This window comes from Vanacampus margaritifer, chromosome 9 (genome assembly GCF_051991255.1).
Source record: "Vanacampus margaritifer isolate UIUO_Vmar chromosome 9, RoL_Vmar_1.0, whole genome shotgun sequence".
Classification (NCBI taxonomy): Eukaryota; Metazoa; Chordata; class Actinopteri; order Syngnathiformes; family Syngnathidae; genus Vanacampus; species Vanacampus margaritifer.
Genome location: NC_135440.1, coordinates 25126517 through 25139331, shown reverse-complemented (window position 1 = coordinate 25139331; position 12815 = coordinate 25126517). Strand labels below are relative to the sequence as shown.

Here is a 12815-nt window from a genome sequence, read left to right as displayed (position 1 = left end):
CATCTAAAAATATATATATATATATATATATATATATTTTAAATACAGACATTGTTTTGTGAGAAAATGCTTTTATAATAAGAATATATATATATATAAACCTAACATATGATTGTATTAATTTAATCCAGCACAGAATTCTGTGATTTTTATCTTATTCCTTACAGGATTGGTTTGTTAGCGTTCAGAGTGCAGTAATACCCCATTTCAATAGATGGCAGTACATAACTTAACTGTGTTCAAACCCAAGGTATTTTACAGTAGAAGAAGAATTTACACAATTAATAATTCGATATAAACACCCAGTTGTTAACAAATCCGTAAACTTTCCCCTAAATTCGGAAGCGCGTTAAATCTGACGCGTTTTCACACCTTAATATTGGTTTCAGGGACGTTTTTACACAACACCGATTTACATTACTTGCGGACGGATTGAACTTTGCACTGTGCAGGTTGTGGACGATTTTGTTTGGTATTTGAGCGAGTGCACGCGTCGAAGATGACCTCCAAGAAAGTGATCGAGTTGTTCTACGATGTGGTGTCTCCCTACTCCTGGCTGGCCTTCGAGGTTTGTCTATTATTTATCTTATTCGTGACATAAATAATGATACTATTGCAAGCTGCTGTCCATGCCAAAGCGGACCTAAAGTGGTTACTTTACAGGTCATGTGCCGCTATAGAACCGTGTGGAATATTGATCTGAAGCTGAGACCTGCGTTTTTGGGTGGTGTCATGCAAAGTTCTGGTAAGATCGTTACGTTAACACGCAGTTGTGGTGGCAAAACAATGCACTAACGTAGAGAGCGGATTTGAGTAAAAGACTCGTGTAGTAAAAATAACTGAAATATACTTGAATGTTGGGAGTAAAGCGTTATCTGAAATATAAGTACCTGAAACATCTACTGATTTACTAATCTAAATACAATAACAACGTTTTTGTTCTTTGTTACTTCCACCATTGACCATGACAGGCAACAAGCCTCCGGGATTGGTTCCGAACAAATTCCTGTGGATGACCAAGGACCTGTACCGCCTGGCAAAATATTTCAACATCCCTTTGCATCTTCCTTCAGACCCTGCCGAAGCCATGTTCACGAAAGGTACACACCAAGTAAAATCAGTGTCATTTTTGTTAATTAATGAGGGGTCCATTTTAATATTATAAAGCGTGCTTAATGTTAAAATACATTATAAATTTATAGTATTAATTATACATATACAGTGCCATTCACATTGACAGCTAATTTGAGGGGATATTCACATTTGTATTAAATTTGTTTTTTTGGGGTCCCTTAAGATAAAAGAAATGATTCAATAAAGAAATACAGTACTGTGAAATTAAGTTCACACTGTATGTTGTTATATACTATACTATTATAATAAAACTGTGGTTGTGAAATATAGTAGATGAGGGGGGTTTAGTATAATCATACAGTATAAAGTAGGGGCATTGGATCTTAATTACATTATTGTATGCTGAGATGTGTTTTTGTTTTCTTGCAGGCTCCTTGAATGCAATGCGCTTTGTGAAAGCAGTGCAGGAGAAAGAGACAGGTGGAAACCAACAGGTGGAGAAGGTGTCTAGAGAGCTCTGGAGAAGAATCTGGAGTGAGGACAAAGATATCACTGAGCCCGCATCACTGGCTGAGGTAGAACCCCACCTAGATTGCCCGTTTTGGTGAAAAATCATTTTTTGGGGGGAGAGAATATTGCCGATGTTGTTGCCAGGCGGCCCAGAATGCCGGATTGAGCAAAAGTGAAATAGAAGACTTGCAGAAGCTGTGCACTACGCAGGAAATCAAAGACAAGCTGAAGAGTAGCACTCAGGATGCGCTGGAATATGGGGTGAGTTCATCTTCTGTTACTCTCTCACAACACGATGGACTGGAACAGGACTTGATTTTTTTTTCTTCTTACTGTGTACTCTTGTCAGGCATTTGGCTTCCCTTTCATGGTGTGTCACATCAACGGAAAAGCTGAGATGTTTTTTGGCTCCGACAGATTTGAGATCATGGCCCACTGCCTTGGTAAGTAAACTTGTGTTCATTATTATTTGTTGCTAGCAAGCAGGATGTCATACAAAACAAAAAAAACTCCCTCCCTCGTGTGCTCCAGATTCGTGGCCGTGCAGATTTTAATTAATTTTTAAAAATAATTAATAACTGTATTTTGGGCTAACGCTTGTTTATATTGGCTGTAATTTCACTGTTGACCACTAGATAGCGGCACTATTGAAATAGTTTTTGTTGAAAATGTTTGGATGTCATCTGTTGTAATCCTGCATTTTATGCCAACAGAAAATGACTCACTACCCGCAGTTGGTATAAATTTGTGATGTAGAGACTGTCATTTTTATTTATTTATTACATGCAAGGGTATCACACTAAGTATACAGTGGTGCCTTGAGATAGGAGTTGACACAATACTATTTTTTTGGTTTACAAATTACAATGCTGATCAATTTACTTGTTTGGTTTTTAGGTGAGAAGTGGCTCGGACCTCAGCCCGCTCATCTTGAAAGGTCATCTGCCAAACTGTGAGACAAAGCTGCCTTTAAAACCTAATGTCAACTCACACTAATTAATATATTCACTCTCATAACTTGTTTGAAAACTATACATTCATTTGCTGTGCCTCTTGATAACAATGGAAAAGTCCACATGACAACTTTTTAATCCTGTGTATGAAAAGCAAATGGAACATCCTGTATATTGCCATTGAAATAAATCGCTGCTGCTATAAAGGCAAAGGTCGCTTGTTTGTGTTTGAAGAGCGCAAAGACGAGGCTTATCGCTGAATCAATCCACCCGAGTGCGCTGAGCTCGTCGTACGGGTTCTAGGGGCAACTAAACGTTTTTATCAAAAGCCCGCGGCGAGTCAAAACGACGGGGAGTGGCGAGACCAGTTCCTGACAAAGCCAAGGAAGGTTGGGCCACAAGGAGGCCTGTGCGGGTCGAGAAGGAAATGACAGGAGTAAACACAAAGAGGAGGCAGGGCTGGACTGTTGATCACCATAAACGTGCTGATTTGCCCCCTGAGGGAAGGAGGAAGGCGGGATTGAGGAATAAGGTGCTGGAGAGGAGGGGCGGAGTTAAAACATTAGACGCTAGAGCATAGACAAACAGGTGTACACTGATCCCCTTGACAGTCACACAGAGGAAAACAATACCATGTAGAACCGAGTCAGGATTTAACAACGCTGCCGGGTGGATGCACGAGGACTGACTCCATGACGACTGAAGTAGCAAGAATATTTTGGAGGATTTAGGACACCACTGAAAACAAAAAGGTAAGACAATATGTTTTTTCCCCCTGTATGTGTATTTTAAATCCTGCTTTAAATAGTCATTTGTCAACAATGTTACACATGTTAATAGTGTTTTTTTTTTAGATCAAAGTTGATGCTTTTGCTTTTCCCTTCATGGGCGTGTAGCGCAACGCCGGCAGTAAGGCGTCAGAAATGCAGATAGACAGGTTTGCCCGTGCTGACGTCCAAACAGTTACGGTCACCGGCATAAGAAATTCCATTCGAAGTTTAGCCGGCAAAATCGACTCTATTGATAACACTTTTACGGCATGTTACATCTTAGGTACGCAATTTCATGAGCTCCAAAACAAGCGCTGTATCAACAAAAGGCAGCGTTTGTTATGACACTATCAGAGAAGAATAGGAACCAGTTGTCATGGATGCAGAACAATTAAAAGCAGTTTGGCAGCATATATATATATAAAAAATAAATCTACTGTACCCTTAAAGAACTAACATTTTCTTGTCAACAATTGTATTAGTTAAATATAATTAAAGTTCATACTAGGTCAAGTCCTACTCTGATTATTGTCCGTGATAAAGATCTAGGGCAGAGCTATACAATCGGAATATTTTTTATTTTTTTATTTTCTTCTTCCTGGAGAGCTCAGTATTGTTCATTGGGTAATTTTACCGATTTGATATGTCATCATCATTGCTCTCTTTTTTTCTTCTTTTTTTTTTTTTACAATCGGAATATTGATAGGAGCATGATACAGACACAAGTTTTTAAATGCTATTCAGGACTGTAAGTTTATTTTATTAGCTATATAGTTAGCAATTAGTTCTGTGTGTTTATTTTTGTGGTAGTGTTTATAGAACTAGACTGCAACATACTGAAAGTGTTTCTTAACCTCTATTGAGCCAAGCCACTTATAGAAAATAATTTTTAAAAGATCTTTTTTTCTTTCTATATTTTAAAATATTTTTCTGTCAAAAATCGCCATGGGCCTAAAAAAAATAAAACCATATTTTTAATTGACGGAAAAGTTACTATTCTGTTCTATGAATGTGAACATGTAGATCCACAAGTGGAGTGTTGATTGTTTGACATCTCACCGCACAAAGACACATTAGTAGTAAATCATTCCTGGACTAAATATGTGAAAATGGATAATTTCCTGCGGCACACCTGATGATCTCACGTCACAGCATTTGGGAATCGCTAATCCCTTGTTGAACAAAATGTATTGGAATTTGAAAACGTCTGTAGGTGTGAGAACTCCTCCCTGGATGACGATTAACGTGTTCCGTGTTTGTTTAATGTGTTTGACTACAGTCGTGTTCCTTTTACAAACAAGACGAACAAGCTTGTTCGCACGAACATTTTTAGTAGATTTTAACGGGGATTTTACAGGTCTGGGGAAAAAAAAAAATCCATCCAACAGCTGCAACTGGTTCAGAATGCTGCTGCTCGAGTTTTGACGGGAACCCACCACACCGGTCCTAAAACCTCTCAAAGATTAGATCTTTCTTATTTATTGAATCTTACTGTTGGTGTACAAAGCTGTGAATAGCCTTGGCCCTAAATATAGTCAAGACTTGTTAATTTTCTGCAAGACTTCCAGACCCCTCTTTTGAGCGAATATCTGCTTATCGAGTGTTTACAGAAACAAATAAAGTTTTTCACTCCTATGCACACACATAACATAACACATAAAGGTTTATCTTATTCATCTTGCAAAATTTTATGTTGTGGTTTTTACCTTGATTTTCATCTCTTGTTTTTAATCATTATTTATTTGCCTCTCCAAACTAATATTTGTCTTTTGTATGAATCTTGGTATGCAAATTAACTTGCCCTGCTCTCCTCTTTGACAGGATGTCGTCAATATCAAACGCAGACTTCCTCTGCCAACAAGGAGACCAAATCTGTGGTGAGCGAAATAGTTTGCAAAATATACTCTTGTCTACTCTTAACCCTCATGCCTCGTTCAAATTTACTGTACTACTTCTTTGTTCGACCACTTTTGGTCTGTAATTTTGTCTTTTCACTTTTTTTTTTAACTGCATAACGTTTTTATCTATTGTCTTGTCATTAGTCTAAAATCCGATTGATTCTCCACATAGCTGTAAATTTATGTGCTTCTACATACAGTGAGGAAAATAAGTATTTCACCCCCTGGTGATTTTGTGAGTTTGACCCTTTACAAAGAAAGGAACGGTCTATAATTTTCATGGTAGGTTCATCTTAACAGTGAGAGACAGAATATTAAAAAAAATCCCAGGAAATCACATTATATTAATTTTAAACATTTATTTGTCTTTTATTGAGGAAAATAAGTATTTCACCCCCTACCAACCAGCAAGAATTCTGGCTCCCACAGACCCAGGGACAAGATTGTAGACCTGCACAAGGCTGGAATGGGCTACAAGACCATTAGCAAGCAGCTGGGTGAAAAGGAGTCAACTGTTGGTGCGATAGTTAGAAAATGGAAGACACACCAATTGACCATCAATCTCCCTCGGTCTGGTGCTCCACGCAAGATCTCACCTCGTGGAGTGAACCGGATCATGAGAAAGGTGAGGAAACAACCCAGAACTACACGGCAGGAGCTTGTTGATGATATCAAGGCAGCTGGGACCACAGTCACCAAGATGACCATTGGTAACACACTACGCCGTAATGGATTGAAATCCTGTAGTGCCCGCAAGGTCCCCCTGCTCAAGAAGGCACATGTACAGGCCCGTCTGAAGTTTGCCAATGAACACCTGGATGATTCAGAGGAGGCTTGGGAGAAAGTGCTGTGGTCAGATGAGACTAAAATCGAGCTCTTTGGCATCAACTCGACTCGCCGTGTTTGGAGGGCGAAAAAAGCTGACTTTGACCCCAAGAACACCATCCCCACCGTCAAGCATGGTGGTGGAAACATTATGTTTTGGGGCTGTTTCTCTGCTAAGGGTACAGGACGACTTCACCGGATCGAGGGGAGGATGAATGGGGCCATGTACCGGGAAATCTTGGGTGAGAACCTCCTTCCCTCAGCCAGGATATTGAAAATGGGTCGTGGATGGGTGTTTCAGCATGACAATGACCCAAAACATACAGCAAAGGCAACAAAGGAGTGGCTCAAGAAGAAGCACATTAAGGTTATGGAGTGGCCTAGTCAGTCTCCAGACCTTAATCCTATAGAGAACTTGTGGAGGGAGCTGAAGCTTCGAGTTGCCAAGCAACAGCCTCGAAATCTTCAGGATTTGGAGAGGATCTGCAAAGAGGAGTGGGCCACAATCCCTCCTGGGATCTGCGCAAACTTGGTGACCAACTACAAGAAACGTCTGACCGCTGTGCTTGCCAACAAGGGTTTCTCCACCAAGTACTGAGTCATGTTTTGCTAGGGGGTGAAATACTTATTTTCCTCAATAAAAGACAAATAAATGTTTAAAATTAATATAATGTGATTTCCTGGGATTTTTTTTAATATTCTGTCTCTCACTGTTAAGATGAACCTACCATGAAAATTATAGACCGTTCCTTTCTTTGTAAAGGGTCAAACTCACAAAATCACCAGGGGGTGAAATACTTATTTTCCTCACTGTATCTAGAAAAGTTTAGTAGTAGAGGTGGTAGTCCCATTAGGGTTATTATAGTTTTGGAATTTCTATTTTAGTTAGTTTTGAGTTTTGTTTCTTTAAATGTAGTTTGTTTTAATTATTTTTTAGGGTGGTTCTGTTAGTTGTTATTAATTTTAGTTATTTAATAAATGCTTAGTTTTAGTTAGTTTCAGTATTAGTTTTAGTTTTAAAAAAAAGTGTATTTTTCTTTTCCTTTCGGCTTCAGGGGTCGCCACAGCGAACCAGTTGCCTCCATCTAACCCTGTCCTCTACATCCTCTGCTCTCACTTCATGGTCCTCTTTAACTACATCCATAAACCTCCTCTGTGGTCTTCCTCTAGACCTCCTGTCTGGCATTTGGAAACTCAGCATCCTTCTGCCAATATACTGACCATCTCAGTCTGGCCTCTCTGACTTTATCTCCAAAGCCTCTAACATGTGCTGTATTTGTTTATTTTTTTTATTTTTACAGAGATTCGCGAGTATCAGAAGGAAGTGATCATCGTGCCCCTCCTTCTGCTGGCCACCTTTGTGGTCACGCTGGTCTTCATCCTCCTGCTGCGCTTCTGTCCAGAGAAGGTGGAACGCATCCGTCTCAGCTCTTTGAAGCCCAACTACAGGAGGGAGCTGCATGGCATCGACGGTAAGGTCAACAAAGGTCGACCTTTGTCCTCCAGCGCTAACCTTCTGCCAACCCCACTAACTTCTCCTCCTTTGGTCTTTGTGCAGCTCCACCGGGTATCAACGTGCTGGAGCACGAAAGCATCGCACTGGACATGCCCAACTCGTACTCCACCTTCCACCCGCCCAGCACATACGCGTCCAAAAAGCTCTCCTTGTCCGTGGACATGCCCCCGGTGTCGTCGGGCGCCCAAGCGGTGGAATACCAGCCGACGTTTGACGCCGTCGTCCAGCCCAGGGAGCTGCCCCGCCAGAGGCTGCCAGAGTCCTTCAACAGAGTGGCCCCGCTGCCTGGTTCCTTCCCGCTGCCCTCCAATTCCGCCGTGTCCCTCTACAGGGCCCGCATGGAGAACAGGAACGTGATCCTGCAAGTGCTGAATGGTGGGGAAGCCCTTTCAGCATTTGTTCCACAGCCTTGATATCAGTGTACTAGTATGCTCTGTCCTCACTAGTAAGACAGTGCTTTCTGCCCATAAATTTGATATCCAGCTTTGGGTGTTACAGTGAGGAATAACTATGCACTAGTTCTGTGTAACTAGTAGTACTAGTGACATGAAATTCTACAAACATCTAATAGTATTTTTCCTCAAAACATTTTTGGAATATTTTTTCAGGAAAGAAAATCCCCAAATTTTTCCTCAAAACATTTTTAAAAATGCATTCAAGTGTTTTTTTTTTAGAATTTTTAAAATAATTTTTCATAACCCCAATTTTTTTTTAAAGTATTTTTCAAGGGGGGGGGGGGGGTCCCAAATAATGTCTACAAAAAAAATCTAAAATGAACTTAAATATTTTTCTTTAAAAAATAAAAATAAGTATTTGTCAGGAAAAAAATATTCTTCTAAATTAAAAAAAAAAAAACATTAAAAAATGTTTTCCATTTTTTTTTTTTTTAATTAATCAAGGGGCCACTCAGAGTGTGGTTGTAATTTTGTTTCAACGCAAAGATGATCAGTCTGCTTTCATGGAGGAGTACAGAAATTGGAGAATGTTTACTGTCGAGAAGATGAAATTCTGAGGATTTGGACCATTTTAAAATGTAAGTGATTAATTGATCATAAAAAGTATAATTGATTAATTTTATAATTGACTAGTATGACTACATGTCTTGTGTGGCAAAAATGTGCATTAGTTGACAACTGATGTTACAAGGACTACTAGTGACATAAGATTCTGTTAGTTAACATCTAGCTTTTCACTAATACTACTAGTAGTGCACAGTTGTCAAGTAATGCCCAGTTTTGACTCACTGTTAACATGTAGTTGTCTACTAGTTACCCTAATTGTCCTACATGTGATCAGAAATGTCATGCAGTAGTGGGAATTTTTTTTACCAGTACTATACAGTCGTCTTACTTGCGAGGACAAAGAGCGTACTAGCAAGATGGATATCGAAAAAAAGGTGTAAAAGGCTTTTAATATTAACACTGCTCTTAAACGAATGCTGATTACTAGTTTGTCAATGAACGTTCCGTCTGTCCGCAGACTCGGCCGATGCCACCGAGAGGCACAACTTTCTAGGCTTTGCATCTTTCCTGGCCCAGCTGGGACCGCACCCGTTCTTGCCCGAGCTGCTGGGTGTAGTTTCCCTGCGTGCCCCTCTGGTGACGGTAGTGGAGGAGCTGGAGAACAGGGACCTGCTAAGCTTCCTCTGGCGGTGCAGACAGGTCGGTTGAACGCTGAAAATTATTGTCTTGGAAGTGATCGTGTTCTCCTTTGGACGTTGCACTGTAAAACCCAAACCAAGTCAACAAAACCGTTGCGTTTCCTTGCGCAGGAAGATGTGAATCCACCATGCGAGATGACGGAGAGACGAATATTTACCATGGCCCAACATGTGGTCTCAGCACTGGTTTGTATACATTCTTTTAAGGCATTTGACTGTCAAATCAGTTGAGCAGGACTCCAGGGGTGAGACGCGGTATACAATTCCAGCAAAGTCAAAATAGTTTGGTAGGAAATGGAAGAGAAGAAGAAATGACAGGAAGTATGTGCCCATTGTCTTTTTAGTATGACGATCAATATTGTTTTCATAGGCATATCATTATATGATGTGTTGACCTACAGTAACCTTGACTTCTGAACATGCACTGCAAAGTGACTTGAGTTGCCAAGTGACTATTTGAGTAGTAGAAGGTATTGTTCTAAAGCCGCTCCTACAACTTCAAAAATAACCAAGGCACATACTGTATTGTACAAAAGAAAAAAAAATCTCACTGCACATCCAACAAGAACATCAGCAAAAAGTTCCTCAACAGCATAATTATATACATTCTGCCATCTAATGGAAAAAAAAATTTTATTTCTTCATCTTCACTATATGTTGCTGCCAGATATTGTAGCAAGATACATTATAGCAAATTAAAAACAAAAATGTGACTAATTAACTAGATAAGCAGCATACTACTTTTCAGTAGTTTAATTCAAAAACTGAAACTTTATATTATGCACATTATATTGACTGACTGGAATGGGAGATATACTATTTTAAAATTATGTTGTTTTTTTTATATAAATTTGAAGTTTATAGTTTACTGTTTACCCCCCCCCCCCATTTCACAAGTCAAGAAATTGATCATCAACATAATAATAATAATATTATTACATAAGAAAAAATTTGCTCTATGAAAAATATTTTTTAAGTTGATTTAAATCTTTTGCTTGATGTTGACCTTTTCAATATAAACTTCAAACCAAGATTATTAAAGCTAGTTAAATCTAACAAAAATAACTAAAATTAGGGGGGAAACGTTTTTGTTAACAAAATAAAATCAAAAGGAAAACTAACTGAAACTACAAGAAAAAAGAAAATAAAACCTAATAAAATGTAAAAAAAATAAACCTGCCTAATTCAAAGTAACAACTGAATTTGAAAAACAGAAGACAAAACTAAATAAAAAATAACTAATGAAAAATCCCAAACTATTTTCACCCTCTCCAGACGTACCTCCACAGCAAAGACCTCCTGCATGGGAACATCCGAGCGCGGAGCATCCTGGTCAGCGAGGCGCACACGGCCAAGCTGTGGGGGCTTCACGGGGTCTTCACGCGCAAGAACCAGGGGGCCACGCAGAAGGACGAGCCCAGCATGAAGAAGTGGCAGGCGCCTGAGATTTTAGCCAGGAGAACCGTTGGCCCCAGCAGTGACGTGTGAGTACGCTGGCAGATTGACAAGAAGAGAAAATCTTATTAGGATTTCATTTTAAATTATTAATATTACATTGACTTAAATTGAATTAGTTTCATGACTTATTCACTCATACTCATATCACCTTTCCCCACTGAAACGAACTGAAATGCCATCATTTAGACAGTTTTGCCATTTAACATTTACTTTCTTATTTCTCTCTAGCTGGTCTTTCGGCATCCTACTGTATGAAATGGCAACACTCGGTAAGGAAGTTGTAACTAAGTGGTTACCATATTTATTCAAATGACACTCATGTCCCAATAAAGGTCTCAAGTAATATTATTCGCCCCCCACCAACACCACCACCACAACACAAACACAAAAAGTTTTTTTGTTTTTGTTAATCCACTAAGGTTGAACGCCAACAAAATTAGCCTATGCTAAATGTTAGCAATCGCGATTAGCATTAGCACGCTAGCGATTACCATTTAAAAACACTACCATTTAGTTCACATCACACATACATCATTATATCTACGAGTTGAATTGAGTGGATATAACTACTCATTATTTATCACCTTCTGTACATATGAATTGTTAAACACCAAGAAAATTAAGCAATTCTAAAGTGTTAGCACTCGCAATTAGCATTAGCGCTAGCATTACCGTTTAAGATAAACAAACACTTGACACATACGTCATTAGATCTACATTTCGCATTTAATAGTGTTTTAAAAGTCACTTACTTAGTCCTCAGTAAATAAGTGGAGCCAGCTGCCTTTTAAAGCCAATGAGCTCAATAATTTCCAGCGCTTTTCTTTCTTGAAACTCAAAGACGCTTCAAATGGATACATTATTCATGCACTCACACATTCACACTGTGGTGGCGGTAAGCTACTTAAGTAGCCACAGCTGCCCTGGGGCAGGCTGACGGAAAGCTCTGATCTGTAAAGCTGAAGTTTAATTTAATTTCAACATTGACTTACAAATATATAAATATAGGCTCCAGCGCACTGTCAACCTCGTGAGTAATAAGTGGTTCAGAAAATGGATGGGTTTTTTATTTATTTGCTTTTAAATCTCTTAAATTGTTTTATTTGAAAATATTTTTATTTAATTATTTTTTCTTTAAAAAAAAAAAGCCACACACACAAGGGATCTTTATCAGGAATCTTTGAAGTTTTTTTTTTCCTCCAGTTTGAATAGATGCATGTCAATGGCCATCAATTATATGCGGATTTTCACTACTTGCTAGTTTAGCGAATAGGACTTATGACCCAAACCCTTTGCCTGTGCAGGAGAAGCTCCATTTGCAGAGATCCCCGTCAATGAGCTCCTCCAGTTCCACCAACGAGGCAAAAGTCTGAAGAAGCATCCCAACTGCTCAAACGCCCTGTAAGGATCCAGCACTTGAAAATCCACCGCACTCAAACACAACTTGACACCTTCATTTCTCCACAGCTACGCCGTCATTAAAGGTTGCTGCCAGTGGAAAGAAGCGGATCGACCCACGCTGGCGGATGTGACCCGCAAGCTCGTGTCCGGGGAGAAGAGCGCCTCTGACAAAGTCCTCAAGGGGGCGCAGGCGGTCAACCTGGAGCGCTACCTGCAAGAGGCCGGATTCGGGGAGGCGAACAGCTACACCGTCTTTTGATTTGAACAAAAGCTGTTCCACTTTTGTACTGGTGCACTTTCCCACCACAGCTGTTACATATTCCACTTTGCACATGGAGATGCAAACCTTGTATACTCAAGACTTTTATTAAGCTTTTCTCTATGAAAAAGTAAAAAAAAAAAAAAAAAAGTTTAGGCAAAAGGAAATACAGACTTTGATGCAGATGTAAACTTGAAAGGCGTTCAATTGGAATGAATGCTGTGGAATGACGGTTTGTCTGCCTTGTTTACTAACTTCCTGCAGCCCATGTCAAGTAACAGAAGCCATCTTTTTCTATGCTTCCACATTGAAGGACTGTGATCCTAACAGAGGCGTCAAATCCAAGTCCACAAAGTAAAAATCAGGTTTTTACTTTCTGGACCTGGCTTTGACACCTCTGGAACCGAACGGCTAATAAAATGTGAACAAATAATCATCACAGTCTGCCCATTGCAAAGTGGAGGAAGAGAAGACGCTGACTTACATTGACC

General features: G+C 39.5%; 2 protein-coding genes across 2 annotated transcripts; both read left to right on the top strand.

The window, feature by feature from the left end:
• Positions 1–275: 275 nt before the first annotated feature.
• Positions 276–2749, top strand: LOC144057771 (glutathione S-transferase kappa 1-like). The gene is made up of 7 exons (XM_077575660.1): positions 276–568; positions 664–745; positions 972–1100; positions 1504–1649; positions 1729–1845; positions 1934–2027; positions 2482–2749. The coding sequence occupies exons 1-7, from the start codon at positions 500–502 to the stop codon at positions 2538–2540; spliced, it is 696 nt and encodes a 231-aa protein (XP_077431786.1). The 5' UTR covers positions 276–499; the 3' UTR covers positions 2541–2749.
• A 333-nt stretch (positions 2750–3082) lies between these two features.
• Positions 3083–12760, top strand: styk1b (serine/threonine/tyrosine kinase 1b). Its single transcript, XM_077575552.1, has 10 exons — positions 3083–3289; positions 5129–5184; positions 7332–7502; positions 7589–7921; positions 9026–9207; positions 9318–9392; positions 10482–10690; positions 10893–10933; positions 11969–12065; positions 12132–12760. Exons 2-10 carry the CDS (start codon positions 5130–5132, stop codon positions 12322–12324), a joined length of 1356 nt encoding a protein of 451 aa, XP_077431678.1. The 5' UTR covers positions 3083–3289; position 5129; the 3' UTR covers positions 12325–12760.
• Positions 12761–12815: the final 55 nt, after the last annotated feature.